The 17,540-nt window shown below is 45.5% G+C and overlaps 1 protein-coding gene across 1 annotated transcript in view; it reads right to left on the bottom strand.

Moving 5' to 3' along the window:
• HHIPL1 (HHIP like 1) overlaps window positions 1-17,540 on the bottom strand; it is a 112,316-nt gene that overhangs the window by 22,031 nt on the left and 72,745 nt on the right. The window contains exon 8 of the mRNA XM_068254795.1: window positions 4,730-4,812. Coding sequence (XP_068110896.1) covers window positions 4,730-4,812 — 83 coding nt within the window. The remainder of the gene's footprint in view (window positions 1-4,729; window positions 4,813-17,540) is intronic.

Here is a 17,540-nt window from a genome sequence, read left to right as displayed (position 1 = left end):
GCGAAGAAACCGCCGCATGCCACATGGGCAGAGCGGTGGAATCCGCGTTAGAGTCGGCGGATTGCACGCATGACAAAGCAGCTGACATTGCGACTGGACGCGGGGAAACCGCCGCTCACTTGGAGAGCAGGGCGGCGGTCCCCGCGCCTGAATCAGTGGTTGCATTACAAGACATGACAGGTGTGGCTGGGACTGCTAGTCCACACAGGTTCAGAAGGACGCGTGCGTGCTGAGAGGCAGAGCTTATATGACAGCCAGAAAAGGGTCCCCAGTGCTATCATAATACGGTAGCCAGCCCAATCACGTTCGACATGCTCCAGTCACCGCTCGAGGAATAGTCACTTCCTGTGAGGAAACGCGGAAAAGCCGTCGCAAAGGCTCAGAGTGAGGCGGCTGTTTCCGCATCTAACATAGCGGCACAACGCGAAGAAACCGCCGCATGCCACATGGGCAGAGCGGTGGAATCTGCGTTAGAGTCATCGGAGTGCACGCATGACAAAGAAGCTGACATTGCGACTGGACGCGGGGAAACCGCCGCTCACTTGGAGAGCAGGGCGGCGGTCCCTGCGCCTGAATCAGTGGTTGCATTACAAGACATGACTGGTGTGGCTGGGACTGCTAGTCCACACAGGTTCAGAAGGACGCGCGCGCTGAGAGGCAGAGTTTATATGACAGCCAGAAAAGGGTCAGCTGACCAGGCGGGTCAGCTGACAATTTCACCACCTGCCATTGGTCCAGCACTTAGGGGAGGCGCTGGTGAGCGCTTTACTATTTATACTGGGTGCTGGTCATTCTCTGGTTGTCTGCCATTGCGATCACTACGTGGTAGCACTCAGACCTTGTCTGTAGCTGTGTTCTAGCATAGTTTCCAAAGGTGTTGACATCAAGGCGTTCACACCTTAGCATTAGGAACATTGAATTGTATTATTTGTTATGACCTTCTGCCTGCCTGACTATTCCTCTGAACTCTGATCTTGTACCTTGCTATTTCTGATACCCTGTTGCCAAACTCTGCTCGTTCCTGGACTCTGTATTTGCCTCCTGATTCTGTACTGTGCTTATCTGATACTCCGTTGCCAAACCCAGCCTATTTATTGGATTCCATATCTGACTCCTGAATCTGTACCTTATCTGTCTGTGTGTTAATGACCTGGCTTGCCGACCTTGAGAACTGGCCTTACTGTTAGAGGCAGTTCCCAGACCTGTTAGTGACACCCTATTTCTCGGGTGTCACTCACGCTCTGTCCTTCCTCCCCTCAGCCTAGCTCCTCCCTCCTGGAGAGTCTAGGCCAGAGGAAGGAACATACTTCTGGAGAAGTACTCAAAGTATACTGTTGCATCTAACACTCAGTTATTACATTCACTTGTTCTATCTGGTGTCCAGAGGTTAGTAGATATATCTGATTATCGGTGATACTGCAGATCACCAATAATCGGGTATATTCTGTATTCTCGGTGATACTGCAGTTCACCGGTAATCAGATCCTCTCTGTGTTACACCGATCGTTACACTTCCGAAGGCTTTAAGACTGTGAGCAATGTGACGATTCAGGAAAGGTTACTGGGTCCATATATGATGCAATCTCGAATTTACAATCGAGAAACTAAAGTTATCGATTTTGCACAGGAAACCTGGTACTAGCTAATCCTACAAGGAAAAAACGGTTATTTATAACGTAGCTAGCAATTCAACAATTTATAAGCAAATAATAAAACAATGCGGTAGTATGACTGAATTTTCAGAGGGCAGATTCGTTATAGCAGCAATCAGATGACCAGAACAGGCACAAGACTGAACGATAAGAATCGTTAGTTTTATTCTAAAACCACATACACACACAGCTTACTTTAGAACAGATTGATTTGATAGAGGAGAGATGAAAAGAAACAGAATGTCTGGATATACAGTTCAAATACCGTTATTGGTAGTCCATGCGGCAATCGCAAGTCTTTGGCGTAAAGTCCAAGATGGCTGTTTTGGCCCATGTCCTGCGGGCTGGTTGATTTGATGTTAATTCGACGTCAGATTAAAAGGTAAAGGACCCAGAGCTTTCTGGGCTCTCTGTAGTTATAGCCCCCACTCCAGCAAGGAGGGGTTAGGGGGCGTGGATCACACACCTCTTTGGAACAGGAGATATGCCTGCCCCTCTCATGGACATAGGAATATACCTGAATCATGATAGGTGTGCTAATCTGCAAACCATACAGGTTATGTTAAAAATAGTAACATTTTTAGGTTTGTCAGAATTTATCAAGAACGTTGATACCAAACTTGGGGGATCAGACCCCTGGGGTATTAGAGGGTTATTTTAAAACAGTCTTACGCTAGATCTGGGAGTCCGATTGGTCCGTAAACCTCTCAGAACCAGCGTCCTGCGGAATCCCACAACCTGTGCAGATTTGATGGGCATAGAGATTTGCTATGCCATGAATTATAAAGGAAATATGGAGAACATATGAATATTGGGTATCTCAGGGCCACACGGGGGTCAGCTGGGATATAGATTCTCTTTGATCCTTCAGCTGAGGTAATCCTGAGAGAACCCCCTGCTGTGATCGGTTCCTACCAGTCTGGAGAAGGAGGCTTTTTTTTTTTTCCCCTTTTTTTCTTTTTTTTTTTTTTTTTTTTTTTTTCCTTTTAACTCAGATGCACACCACATGCAGAAAGCTTGTCAGCTAGAGGCTCATCAGCCTTAAGTGGCTGTGTGCCATCGCTGGGTAATGCTATCATCATCGTTCGGTTCCATTTTTTTGTAGCGCTTATAAATTTCTATACAAACTAAATAGATCGTTTAACTACCATTTCAGTGCCCAATCCTCCCCTCTCCAGCATGACTGCACTATTTCAATTGTCCCAGCTTGCTAACCTTCAGACGATGGGCAGAGGTTCTAGCTTCCGCATGTACGTATGCACATTCAACCCTCATCCATTCACTCTTAGTCCACAATCTTCCCACTCAGACTCACAAACACACAAAAACATACCGAAGCGCAATATATCCTGTTACCAGTCTCCACCACAGATTATCCACCCGCCTCAGGCTCCGTCTACCTTTGTCCCCAAAATGTGTGTATATTTATATTTTATTTATATATCTTTCTGTGATTTCTTGCCAGGTCTTACTGTACGGACTTGCCATTTCACATCCACCACAAACCATTTTGTCTTCCTTCGTATCTTGAACTACAGAGGTACTGCCACCACATAGCTGGTCCATTCTGCAGACCCATTCATCCAAGCTTGGGGGGGTTGATTCTTTCCACTTATCTACTATCATTTTTTTGGCAACCTTGGTACCTACTTCTTTAATTAAAATACTACCTTTACACCCACCCGTATCAGCAAATCCAAAAATAGCTTCTTCTGCAGATAGATCGAAGGTATCTCCTAGTAATTCTCTACAAAAATGGCTTATTTCATCCCAAAAGGTTTTAGCTATGGGGCATGTCCACCACATGTGCAGCTCTGTCCCGTCCTCCTGCCCACACCTCCAACATACTTCTCTATGGTCAGTGAATCTCTGAATGTGTGCTGGGGTAATATACCATTTAGCAGTAGTCTTGTACTGGATAAGTTGTAGTCCTGCATCCTGTATAGACCAGTTACTACGCCAGATCTTAGGCCATTTGCAACTGAGAGTAGGATTGATAGTTGTTTCCCATTTTGTACAGTACGTTGGGGTAGAATTATCTATCTCTCCTGGGCTATTAAGTCTATTTAGTTTAGATAGAGCCTTTTCCATTTTTTTATTAAGTAGGATGTGTTTTTCTAAAATATTCAGATCTTTCCTAATTTTAGTAGATTTCGAGTGCACTTTTTGCAGGAAACTTCGGGCTTGAGTTAATCCCCAGGAGTTTTCCTGCCCATGATTACATAATAGGCTAGGTATTTTCAAAGTGTGGTCGCCCCTGAGGTTAATAATACGAGTTTCACTGCTTATTTTGTTCTTTATAAACCAAGACTTCTCCAAACCTGGAATAAAGTCTGGATTGTCTCTCAATGTGGTTAGAGGCGAGAGGCCTGTTTCTTTTTGCCATTTTAGAACAAACCAGTAAAAGGTTTTTAGTGTGGGGCTAATCAGCGGATGGTAGGTAGTGGAATATACTTTATAAATATTACTTGGTATCCATGAAAAAATTAAATTAAATTTACCTTCCTCCTTTTCCAGTAACGTCCATATTTTACCTGTTTTGTTAGGAGAGGATTCTAGGAGAAGGAGGCTTTTTATTAGCTTCTGTCCACCTAATCTCTGATGGATGAGCTATAACCTTTCCAGGGATGCTTGGGAACCGCTTTCACACATAGGTGAGTAGAGCTGTAATTAGAAGCTACCAGGGAGCCAGGGGGAAGAAGAAAGAAAAAAAAGTGTATTTAACCCAACAAAAATGTCATTTTGGGTGGCTTTGCAAAGAAACTTGCGTTTGGGACTGCATGACGCATTCGATATGTCATATCGATGAAGTCACAGCACATATGGAGTTTATATGATTCCCTGGAGAGAATCCTTCACTTCCTGTATTGTCAAAACAGGAAATGAGGCGGATCACAAAAAAGACTGCAATCCTTCAACACAACCCAAAAACACATAAAAGTCATATGCGGAGTCCCACGATAATGACAGCAAATAATCCTCTGTATAACCTCCATACTGTCTCTTGAACAGCACAGTGTTTGCAATCACGGTAGGTTTAAAAAAAAAAAAATTCTAATGTGAATATACAAACTTACTTTCTTTTGGCACAAATGGAATGGGGGTACTTTTCGTCTTGACTGACAGCGGATGGTAACGGCATTTGCCAGGCGGAGCCCTCCTGTGAAGACAAAATACTTATCAGCCACAGTGCTTAAGTGTTCTACCCATTTTCACTAGAGAGGCTCCAGCCTCAGGCCACAGTGTAGGAGGGGGCACACAGCTCACTCATCTATCACTCCCATCACCATCCTCCCAATTACATCACACACATAATACTGTACCGAGCAAAGCAGAGAGGCTCCAGCCTCAGGGCAGTGTAGGAGGGGCACACAGCTCACTCAGCAATCATTCCCATCACCCACTTCCCTCCCAATAACATCACACACCACAAAACTGTACAGGGCCCGGCAGAGAGGCTCCAGCCTCAGGGCACAATGTAGGAGGGGCAAACAGCTCACTCAGGTATCACTCCCATCACTCTCCTCCCTCCCAATAACATCACACACCATAATACTGTACAGAGCCAGGCAGAGAGGCTCCAGCCTCAAGGCGCAGTGTAGGAGGGGGCACACAGCTCACTCAGCTATCACTCCCATCACTCTCCTCCCTCCCAATAACATCACACACCATAATACTGTACAATGCCAGGCAGAGTTTAACGAAAAATCTGCAACGCCGGATGGATTGCGGAAATATGGTCGCATCCAATCCGGCAAGCGGACTTTCCAACACGGGATGCGGAAATTCGTCCGCATCCGCTGCGCAAACCCGTCCGAGTACTCTGCTCCAAACTCACCAGCATGCTGTTCACCAGGACTCTTCCATCTTGCCTCTAGGGGGCGGGCGCGCCCGACAGACACGCCTTTATACTCTTAGGAAGTGTGTCAGCTGACATTTTAGCCTGCACTGATTGGTTGCTGCCTGGGGTGGAGACTTCTCTTCCAGGCAGTATATAAGGAAGTGCTTTTCAGTCACACTTCATCTGTGTTTGCGATACCCTGTGTCAGCACTCAGACCTAGTCAGCCTTGTCTCTGATATTGTGTTATATATTGGTTTATCGCCAATATATACACATATTATTACTGTTTGATTTATCGTGTATGATTCTGTGCCTGTCTTGACTACTCCTCTGCTTCCTGATTTTGTACTTCGCCAGCCCGTACCGTTATCGACTATTGGTTTGGTTTCCGACTATTCTCTTGTCTCACGTTTCTGTACTGCAGCCGCCTGATCTGTTGCCGAACCTCATTTTGTCTGACCTTTCTCCCTTCAGTGGAAGTCTCCCACTGTAGGGTTCTATCAGAGGCTTGCCTCTTTGAGACGACCGCCACTAGCAAACCCTTGCTGCTAGAGGCCGAGACTCCTCCACTCTGTCCTTTGGAGGATCTCACACACAGGGTTCCCATCCAGAGGTAACCACACCTCTGAGGAATTACGGTGTGGTGGATATTTCCACAGACTTGAATTTACACTGTATATTATTATTGTCTGCTGTTCCAGCTTGCTGGAGGTTGTATCTCTGTGCCCTATAGAGATACTCTATTGCACCCTCTTGCGTACGATTGTATCGTGTCACGCTATACTTGCATTATTGGTGATTCTGCAGATCACCATATAATCAGGTATAGCATCTGTATTATTGGTGATATTGCAGATCACCAATAATCAGAATAGCGGTGCTTGCTGACACCAATCGTTACATAAACACAGACCAGAAAGAAGGAGGAGGTGGTAAATCAGCTTCAGACCATAAGGGCAGAAGTAGAACAGCTGAAGGTTACTGTGACTGCACAGCAGGCTCAGATTACTCAGCTGACTGAGACTGTCCAGAGGCTGCAACCGCCACTTAACGTTCTACCTCCCCCGGCTCCTAGTAAGCCCAAAATGAATATTCCTGAGAGATTTTCAGGCGCTAGGGCAGATTTCCAGAACTTTCGCCACAGAGTGTTATCTTATTTTCAGATGAGACCTGTGTCCTCGGGAAACGAGGTGCAGAAGGTTACTCTCATCAAGACCCTATTGCATGCCGACTCCCAGACCTGGGCTTACGGCTTACCTGATGAGCATCCTGCTCTCTCTTCTGTCCACGAGTTTTTTAAGGCCATGGCGGTCATCTACGATGATCCAGATAGTGCCGCCACGGCCGAACGCAAACTCAAAAACCTTAAACAGGGACGCAGTACCGCAGAGGAGTATGCGTCAGAGTTTAGGAAGTGGGCAGTCTCCTCTAGATGGGAAAAATATGCACTCCTGGACAGATATCTAGATGGGTTGTCAGAGGCAGTTACTGATGTGATGCTTAGTCACCCAGAACCCAAAGATCTAGATGAGGCTATAACACTATCTATTAAAATAGATAGACGTCTGAGGTACAATAAAAAAGCCAAGTACCCTATGTACTCTAGGGCTTCAGGTGCTTGTAGTTCGGCAGCAGTGGAGATTGAAGAACCTATGCAGCTAGGTCACGGGCGCCTCAGAGGCTGAAAGGTCAAGAAGACGCAAAGAGGGTCTCTGCATGTACTGTGGGGAAAAGGGCCACATTGCACAAAACTGTGGTAGGAAGTCGGGAAACTCCTTAGCTTAGGTGTGGCTGGAGGTACCACCCTAAGCGGAGTAGTTTCACCTCCTAAACAAGAAAAAATATTATTGCCCTGCTCCTTAAACTGGGAAGGGCAGAATGTTCCTACCACAGCATTTGTGGACTCTGGGTCGACTGCTAACTTTTTAGATTTAAATTTTGCTTTAAGGTTGAATATCCCTGTACTTCCGGTAGAAAAACATTTGTATGTTACAGCAATCGACGACACCCCTTTGCAAGGAAAGTCCCCACTGTGCCAGACACCTCCTCTCTCGCTGCAAGTAGGAGCTCTGCACAAGGAGATCATCCAGTTTTTTGTGTTAAAGATGTCTACCTCTACGGTAATATTAGGGTTACCTTGGTTACGGTTACATTCGCCTCAGTTTGATTGGGGGAATGGGCAGTTGACTACTTGGTCACCTTATTATTCACAGCATTGTTTACAGAAGATAGCCGTGTGTTCTACTAAGGTTGAAGTGGAAGAAGTACCTTCACAATATAAGGAATATTCTGATGTCTTTTGTCCTAGGGCTGCAGATCAACTACCCCCTCATAGACCATTTGACTGCCCTATCGATTTGAAGCCAGGAACCATGCCTCCCAGGGGCCACCTATACAACCTAAACTAGGATCTGGGGGGAGGCGGGAAGATAAAGTCTCAATACCTAGACAAGATGAGGTAAAAAGACAATGGGAACCTAACAAAGATTAAGGAGGTTGGTAAAAATTCAAGTAGCCCATTTCATGTAAACAAAATTTGTAAATGTGGTGGTAAAAATATAAAGTGCATGGTAACCAATGCTCGGAGCCTTGCAAATAAAATAGACGAACTAGAGTTAATTCTGAATGACAAAGGCTATGACATTGTGGGAATAACCGAGACATGGATGGATGAAAGCCATGACTGGATAGCTAATTTAAAAGGATACAATGTGTTTAGGAGGGATAGAACAGGGAAAAAAGGTGGAGGGGTTTGTCTCTTTGTTAAGAATTCTTTTACAGCTGTCCTCAATGATGAGATGGAGGAAGTTTGCGAAGATGTGAAGTCCGTTTGGGTAAATATTCATGGTGGAAATAAAAGTTGCCAATTGCTTATTGGGGTATGCTACAGGTCACCTCTTATTAATGAAGCTGCAGAACTGCGATTACTACAGCAGATTGAAAAAGCTGCAAGTAAAAATGAGGTCATAATTATGGGCGACTTCAACTTTCCAGACATTGACTGGAGTATTGAGGCTACCCATTCTGGTAAAAGCAGCAGATTTCTGGCAGCACTACAGGACAATTACTTGACTCAAATGGTAACTGAACCAACTAGGGGGAATGCGTTACTGGATCTGATCATTTCTAATAGACCAGATAATGTATCAAATGTGCAGGTTCAAGAACATTTGGGAAATAGTGATCACAACATGATAACGTTTGATCTGGTGACTGATAGGCCACGGGGCAGCGGGACCACTAAAACTATGAATTTTAGAAAAGCAAAGTTCAATCAAATTAGGCAGGCACTAAGTTTGGTGAACTGGGATAATGTACTACAAGGGGAAGACACTGAAGGGAAATGGCAAGCTTTTAAACTTATACTCAATCAACATTGTAGTATGTATATCCCATATGGAAACAAAATATCTAGGAATAAAAAAAGGCCTCTATGGATGAATAGAAAGGTTAAAGATAAAATGAAGAGGAAAAAGAATGCCTATAAGGTCTTAAAACAGGAGGGGACCGAGGCTGCACTAAGCAATTATAAGGAGTGCAATAAAAATTGTAAAAAAGAAATTAGGCAGGCAAAGATTGAAGCTGAAAAACAAATCGCTAAGAATATTAAATCTAACCCAAAAAGTTTTACAAGTACATTAACTCTAAAAAAATAAAGTTTGACTGTATAGGACTCCTAAAGGATGAGGGTGGGAACTCAATGGTGGATGACCAAGGTAAGGCAGAGTTATTAAATGCTTTCTTTGCTTCTGTCTTCACAGAAGAAACAGCACTGTTGCAAACTACAGAGGCGAATAGTCTCAATCTTCTAACTGTAATATTAAATACTTAACGAAGGAAGAAGTGAAGGCAAGACTACATAAATTAAAAATAGACAAGGCACCTGGCCCGGATGGCATGCATCCTCGGGTCCTAAGGGAATTAAGTTCAGTTATAGATAAACCCCTTTATCTTATCTTTTGTGACTCTCTTGCAACTGGCAGAGTCCCAGTGGATTGGCGTACAGCCCACATTTTCCCATTATTTAAGAAGGGCAAAAAACCAGATCCAGGAAATTATAGACCTGTAAGCTTAACATCAGTTGTATGAAAACTATTTGAGGGGTTACTAAGAGATACTATACATGACTTCAGAGTAGAAAATAATCTTATTTCTCAGCATCTACATGGGTTTACTAAAGACAGGTCCTGTTTGACTAACATGCTCAGCTTTTATGAGGTAGTGAATGCTAATATGGATATTGGGAATGCTGTAGATGTGATATACTTGGACTTTGCAAAGGCCTTTGACACTGTTCCCCACAAAAGTCTGGTGCAAAAGTTGAGGATGCAAGGACTGGGGAAGAGTCTGTGTTCATGGATAGGGAACTGGCTAATAAACAGAAAACAAAGAGTTGTGGTCAATGGATCGTACTCAAAATGGGAGACTGTTAGCAGTGGGGTCCCACAGGGGTCTGTTCTGGGTCCAGTGCTCTTCAATTTATTTATTAATGACCTAGTAGATGCAGTAGTGAGCAATGTTGCTATTTTGCAGATGATACAAAATTGTGCAGAATCATCAACTCTAAGGAAGATAGTGTCATATTGCAACAGGATCTGGATAGGATGGCTATATGGGCACATACATGGCAGATGAAATTCAATGTTGACAAATGTAAAGTCATGTATTTTGGACGTACTAATGGTCTAGCACCATACAAAATAAATGGGATACATTTGGGGACATCAAACTTGGAGAAGGACTTAGGAGTACTCATTGACAACAAGTTAAATAATCGTACTCAATGCCAAGCAGCTGCAGCTAAAGCTAACAAAATTTTGGGATGCATTAAAAGGGAAATAAAAACTCGAGATGCTAGCATAATATTGCCCCTGTTTAACTCTAGTAAGGCCACATCTGGAATATGGAATTCAGTTCTGGGCACCACATTACAAAAAAGATATTGCAGTTTTAGAGCAGGTGCAGAGACGAGCAACAAAATTGATACGTGGGATGGAAGGTCTCACTTATCAAGAAAGGTTAGATAAACTGGGTTTATTTAGTCTAGAGAAAAAGCGCCTTAGAGGGGATCTAATTAACATGTATAAATACATCAGAGGGCAATATAATAGCTTGGCGGATGAGCTTTTTGTCCCTAGGCCTACTCAAAGGACTAGAGGACATGATCTGCGCATGGAGGAAAAACGTTTTAGCCATTTATTTAGGAAAGGGTTCTTTACAGTAAGAGTGATTAAGATGTGGAATGCATTGCCACAGGAAGTCGTTATGGCAAACTCTATACCTGCATTTAAAGGGGGCTTAGATGCTTTCCTTGCGTTGAAAGACATCCATGGCTACAATTACTAGGTAATGCCTAATGATGTTGATCCAGGGATTTTATCTGATTGCCATCTGGAGTCGGGAAGGAATTTTTCCCTTTAGGGGCTAATTGGACCATGCCTTGTAAGGGTTTTGTCGCCTTCCTCTGGATCAACAGGGGTATGTGAGGGAGCAGGCTGGTGTTGTACTTTATACTGGTTGAACTCGATGGACGTATGTCTTTTTTCAACCAAAATAACTATGTAACCTCTCGTCCCCAGAAAAATTGGCCATGGATAAGTACATCCAAGAAAATTTACAGAAGGGTTTCATCCGCCCTTCGAGATCTCCTGTGGGGGCGGGATTCTTCTTTGTTCAGAAAAAAAGATGGAGGTTTGCGGCCCTGTATCGATTACAGGGGTCTAAATAAGATCACGATTAAGAATCAGTATCCACTACCGCTAATCGATGATTTATTTACACAGGTTTCCGAGGCTTCTGTTTTTACTAAGTTAGATTTGAGAGGAGCCTACAATTTGATCCGTATCAGGGAAGAAGATGAATGGAAGATGGCATTCAACACTCCCAAAGGGCATTTCGAGTACTTGGTGATGCCCTTTGGGTTGTATAATCCTCCTGCAGTCTTCCAGGAGTTCGTTAACGAAATCTTCAGGGAGGCACTGGGGCACTTTGTAATAGAATATTTGGATGACATCCTAATATTTTCCAAGGACATGGACTTTGTGGGAGAACTTCCAGTTTCCAATGGAAAGTCATTTGGGTAGTCACTGACAGATTCAGTAAGATGGCTCACTTTGTGTCCCTGAGTGGTTTCCCCTCTGCTAAAAAATTAGCAGATCTTTTTATTCAAAATATATTTAAGTTACACTGTATTCCGGAAAATATTGTCTCGGACAGAGGGGTCCAGTTTGTCTCCAGGTTCTGGCGGGCCTTCTGTAAAGGGATGTGTATGTCGTTGTCTTTTTCATCAGGTTACCATCCGCAGACCAACGGTCAGACAGAAAGGATCAATCAGTCCTTGGAACAGTTCCTGAGATGTTATGTGGCGGACGCCCAACATCAGTGGGCGGACTTTCTACCATTTGCTGAATTCGCACATAACAATCTCAGGAATGAGTCCTCTGGTTATGCGCCTTTCCAGATAGTCAATGGGAAGTTCCCCAAATTTTCTCCCTTGCCAGTGACGGTCTCTCCATTCCCTGTTCTGGAGGAGTGGCAGGAATCTTTTAAGAGGATTTGGGCTAAGGTCAGAGAAAATCTAAAAAAGGCTTTTTGCATGCAGAAGAGGCAGGCAGATAAGAAAAGATCTGCGGAGTGGGAGTTTAAACCAGGGGACAACGTTTGGGTATCAACTCGTCATATAGCTCTGAGACAGCCATCCGCGAAACTGGGGCCCAGGTATATTGGACCATATCCAATTTCCGAAAGGGTTAACCGTGTTACTTACAGAGTCAATTTGCCGCATTCTCTAAGGGTGGGGAAAGCCTTTCATGTGTCGCTCCTGAAGCCGGCTGTTCAGGTGGATTCCCTCCCGCCTCACCCTGTCATGGTTGATGGTGAGCCCGAGTGGGAGGTCGAGGAGATTTTGGACTCCAGACGAGTTCAGGGCTCAGTGCAGTATTTGGTGCATTGGAGAGGATACGGTTTAGAGGAAAGATCTTGGGTCAAAGCAGGCGATTTACATGCAGATAACCTTAGGAAACGGTTTCATGAGCTTCATCCTGACAGGCCAGGTGGGACGTGTCCGGAGTCCACGCCTAGAGGGAGGGGTACTGTAACGAAAATTCCGCAACGCCGGATGGATTGCGGAAATATGGTCGCATCCAATCCGGCAAGCGGACTTTCCAATGCGGAAATTCGTCCGCATCCGCTGCGCAAACCCGTCCCAGCATTCTGCTCCAAACTCACCAGCATGCTGCTCACCAGGACTCGGCCATCTTGCCTCTAGGGGGCGTGCGCGCCCGACAGACACGCCTTTATACTCTTAGAAAGCGTATCCTGGAGGTCAGCTGACATTTTAGCCTGCTCTGATTAATTGCTGCCTGGGGTGGAGACTTCTCTCCCAGGCAGTATATAAGGAAGTGCTTTTCAGTCACACTTCGTCTGTGTTTGCGATACCCTGTGTCAGCACTCAGACCTAGTCAGCCTTGTCTCTGATATTGTGCTATATATTGGTTTATCGCCAATATATACACATATTATTACTGTTTGATTTATCGTGTATGATTCTGTGCCTGTCTTGACTACTTCTCTGCTTCCTGATTTTGTACTTCGTCAGCCCGTACCGTTATCGACTATTGGTCTGGTTTCCAACTATTCTCTTGTCTCGTGTTTCTGTACTGCTGCCGCCTGATCTGTTGCCGAACCTCATTTTGTCTGACCTTTCTCCCTTCAGTGGAACGTCTCCCACTGTAGGGTTCTATCAGAGGCTTGCCTCTTTGTGACGACCGCCACTAGCAAACCCTTGCTGCTAGAGGCTGAAACTCCTCCACTCCGTCCTTTGGAGGATCTCACACACAGGGTTTCCATCCAGAGGTAACCACACCTCTGAGGAATTACGGTGTGGTGGATATTTCCACAGACTTGAATTTACACTGTATATTATTATTGTTGTCTGCTGTTCCAGCTTGCTGGAGGTTGTATCTATGTGCCCTATAGAGATACTCTATTGCACCCTCTTGCGTACGATTGTATCGTGTCACGCTATACTTGCATTATTGGTGATTCTGCAGATCACCATATAATCAGGTATAGCATCTGTATTATTGGTGATACTGCAGATCACCAATAATCAGAATAGCAGTGCTTGCTGACACCAATCGTTACACAGAGAGGCTCTAGCCTCAGGGCGCAGTGTAAGAGGGGCACACAGCTCACTCAGGTATCACTCCCGTCACTCTCCTCCCTTCTAATAAAATCACACACCACAATACTGTACAGGGCCAGGTAGAGGCTCCAGCCTCAGGGCGCAGTGTAGGAGGGGGCGCAGGGCAGGGTCGGGCAGAGGCAAGAGAGGCTCCAGCCTCAGGTGCAGTGTAGGAGGGGGCACACAACTCACTCAGCTATCATTCCCATCACCCTCCTCCCAATAACATCACACACCATAATACTGTACAGGGCCAGGCAGAGAGGCTCCAGCCTCAGGTCGCAGTGTAGGAGGGGGCACACAACTCACTCAGCTATCATTTCCAACACCCTCCTCCCTACCTGTCACGGACGAGCCGTGAGACCAGAAATCGCAATCGGCTTCCTGCATTGATTGTTGTTGCGTTGCTAGATCGGAATCTTATGTCTAGGGGGGTAGCAGTCTGTCAGCCTGGGTTCTACTTTTGGGAAATATAGCTTCATAGCCTCTTTTCATGAAGCCTTGTGCCTGTGACTTGTTAATTAGCATATGACTGGGATCTGGGCCTTAGCAGAGGTGTCAACTGCTTCAGCATATGGCTGCCTGAAAGGAAGCCAGGAAGCTAGCTTCCCAGGTGGCCCTGGATGAGCTAGACAGTGCGGCACCGCTAGGGGCAGATTCAGATGCATGTGTTGTATGATTTTTAGCATGTTTAAGGAATACCATTCATACGAGAGGTATGAGAGTGAGAGTTATCTCATTCTGCTGGTCCGGATCTTTTGAATATTTCGATATTAAATTGAGGCCCCTGACATACCCAGAACCCGTGGTATTCCGCTATTTCGTAACCGGGCATGCGACAGCACCCAAGTTTGATGTCATATGAACTGTCATATTCTGAGAGAGAGAACCGAGAGCCCAATGTGGTGTAGTATGTCAAGGCAAATGGTATATTTTAGGAGTAAAAGATATACTCACAAACCAGGGTTACCTCCAGGCAACCACTGTATAGGCAGGTGAGGAGATTAGCCTGTCCCCACTCAGGGCTAAGAAGCCGCTCTCTGTAGATGTGAAAAAAGAAGGGGTATCCCCCTCCACCAAGGGTGGATATAAGATGCAAAATACGAGACTGAACAGAGGCGCCAAAAGGTTAAAAGCAATGATTAAAATGTTAAAAAATGCTTAGGAGGCAGTGGTGGACTTACCTCCTTCAAGAAGACACAGGCAACTGTGTATTTCAACAAAATGAGTTTATTGGTACACTCCAGGGTATTGTTTACAACGCGTTTCGCAGGACTAAGCCCGCTTCATCAGGCAGTATAGGTAGGAGTACACAGCAAAATGTCGGAAAAGCACCTGGCGCCTTTGAACTTTGAGCTGAAACAAAGGATTTTACCAAGGAACTTTTTGACAGAGTTCAGACCAGGTGGATGCCAGCATATCCTCAAGCTGGCACAGATGAGATCAAGATGGTGTTTCAGAGTGGATGACACTGAGTTTGTCTTCTCTGCCATTCTTATGCCCCTGATCCAGTAGGAGGGAGTGAGGGCAGGAGCCACACACCCCCTTAGAATATGAGGTGAGTCCTCCCCTTGTCCTGGGGACCAGAAATCATATCTAACCATATATGGGCTCTATCTCACAGAACCGTACGGGTCAGGGCAGATTTACTAACATTTTCAGGTCTGTTTCGATTTACCCAGCAGCCTGATACCAAACATGAGGGGTGGGACCCCTGTGGTATCATCAGGGCACTTTCGAACTGCCTAACTGGCAGTCTTTACCTCAGAAGGTTCTGAAACTTCTTCAGAACCAGCACCAGATAGGGCCAAGCATGCTCTGTTAGTTTGGAGGGTCTGCCAGCCTGGCAACACAGAAAAATATGACACATATAGCACTTTATGGAATATGATATACATCTGGGATTTACAGCAGGTCATTCCTAGGTGACGTTTTTTTTTAAGCTTGCGGCAGCAAGCTACGTGTCAGCTCCCCTGCTGGGAGGAGAGCCAGAAAGCCAGAATGTCTGATTTTTCCCCAACTATATTGTTTCTGTCATCGTGCTTATCAACTCTATCTGATGGATGGGCCATCAGCACAGCTTGAAGCCGGGGACACTCTGCAGCAGGCTAGTGCCTTTTGGTGAAAGGAGGGAAAGAGAAAAAAAAAAAAAAAAAAAAAAAAACCAGGAATGTCAGTTCTGTTCGCTGCAATGACCAGCAGATCTGACCAAGAAATCGGAGAAACCGACGGCGAATCTTTCAGATTCGCCTACGTTCCTCCCGGCTGTTCCGTGACAGCTGGGAGAAAGGGAAACTCCGGGTTGCTACAGGTAGCCCCTACACAACCAATCCAGATTCTATTGATCTGAATTGCAATCGATGCAGAGAATCGAGCGCAATCGCTTTTTCTTCACGGGCGGTTCCAGGACGCGTCTGCAGCCCCGCAACCGTCCGGGACACTGCCACTCTGAGGAACAGTGGTGGCCATCTTGTCTGAACTTTTGCTCCTGAACTGAACTGAACTGAAACCAAGAACTTTAGGAGTTTTCCCAGAAGGACATATTTCCACGAACCTAAGTATTTTCTCCATTTTTTTTTCATACTGGCTATTAATGTCTCTATAATTGTTGATTTTAACGATTTTCTGTATATATTAATTATTCACATTGCATATTTAATAAATGACGCTACCGTCCAGTGCTGCTCAACAGGATACCGGATATCCGAATAGACTCGGATATCCGAACTTTTTAGGCCTATCCGATCGGATCCGGATTCCGGATAGCTGGATGGGAATCCGGATAGCTCTATGCGGATAGTTGGTCTCATAACCCGGATACCCGCGGATACCGGTCGGATATCCGAATCCGGGTGCTGTAACCATGGACATTATGTCCATGACGTCATTCAGCCAATCAGAGCGCTCCCAGCCTAAGCCCAAGCACCCAATCACAGAGGAGAACCTTGGCCAGTCCCTCCTGTATATAAGGAGGGGGCCATGTTAAGAATCTCGTCCTTGCTTTGTGACTGCCACTGTGATAGGTTGTCCAGTGTGTTTGGCTGAAGCAAGTACATTATCCAAGTGATAACCCAGCGTTTTAACACTAAAACACCTTCTGGTTTTACTGTTGTACTGTGTTGTAGTTAGCTTAGCTAGTCTGTGTAATTTGTTAGTGTCAGTCAGTCTTGTCAGTCAGTCTTTCAGCTGCAGCAGCTGCGCTGCCTGTGCCTGCTACTAGGTCCTGTGTCTTTGTGTGTGCTGTGTCTGTGTGCACACACTCCAGGCTCCTTGCTGCTGGCTGGGCTGCTATTACTACTGCTACTGTGGTTTTGTATTGTGTAGTTGCAGACAGTGCTAGTACTACAGATTATTGCTGCTGTGCTGCTGCTGACTGAGTGAGCAGTGTCAGTGTGTTTAGTTGTTGTACTCCTGTCTGTCAATCTGCTGATCATTTCCAAGCCCGCCGCCAATAATAAAAGTGCACCAAGTACCCCACACACATCATCTGTGACGTCGACTCATCAGTGACAGTGAGTCTTGTACAGTACTATGTCTGGCACTGGCAGTGTGAGACGGGGGAGGGGAAAGGCCGGAAGGAGAGTGAGCAACATTACGGCCTCTGGCAGCAGTTCTGCCGCATCAGGCATTCCGCCGCTACCCACTGGCAGTCACGCTGCAGAGACGCAGCACCGTGTTGCGTCCATTTTCAAGCAGGGTCAGCGGCGCAGATTGGAGGAGAAGGACGCCGCGTCTGTGATGCAGCAGATGGCGCATGACGAGGAGCAAGCCAGTGACAGTGAGGCCACCACCACCACCAGCCCTAGCCCTAGAGAAAATATTCTCTGCAAAATTGGCTTTTCAGAAGAGTCTGAGATGCTG

This window comes from Hyperolius riggenbachi, chromosome 9 (genome assembly GCF_040937935.1).
Source record: "Hyperolius riggenbachi isolate aHypRig1 chromosome 9, aHypRig1.pri, whole genome shotgun sequence".
Classification (NCBI taxonomy): Eukaryota; Metazoa; Chordata; class Amphibia; order Anura; family Hyperoliidae; genus Hyperolius; species Hyperolius riggenbachi.
The sequence above is the reverse complement of the archived record's forward strand: the minus strand, read 5'-3'. Positions and strand labels throughout refer to the sequence as shown.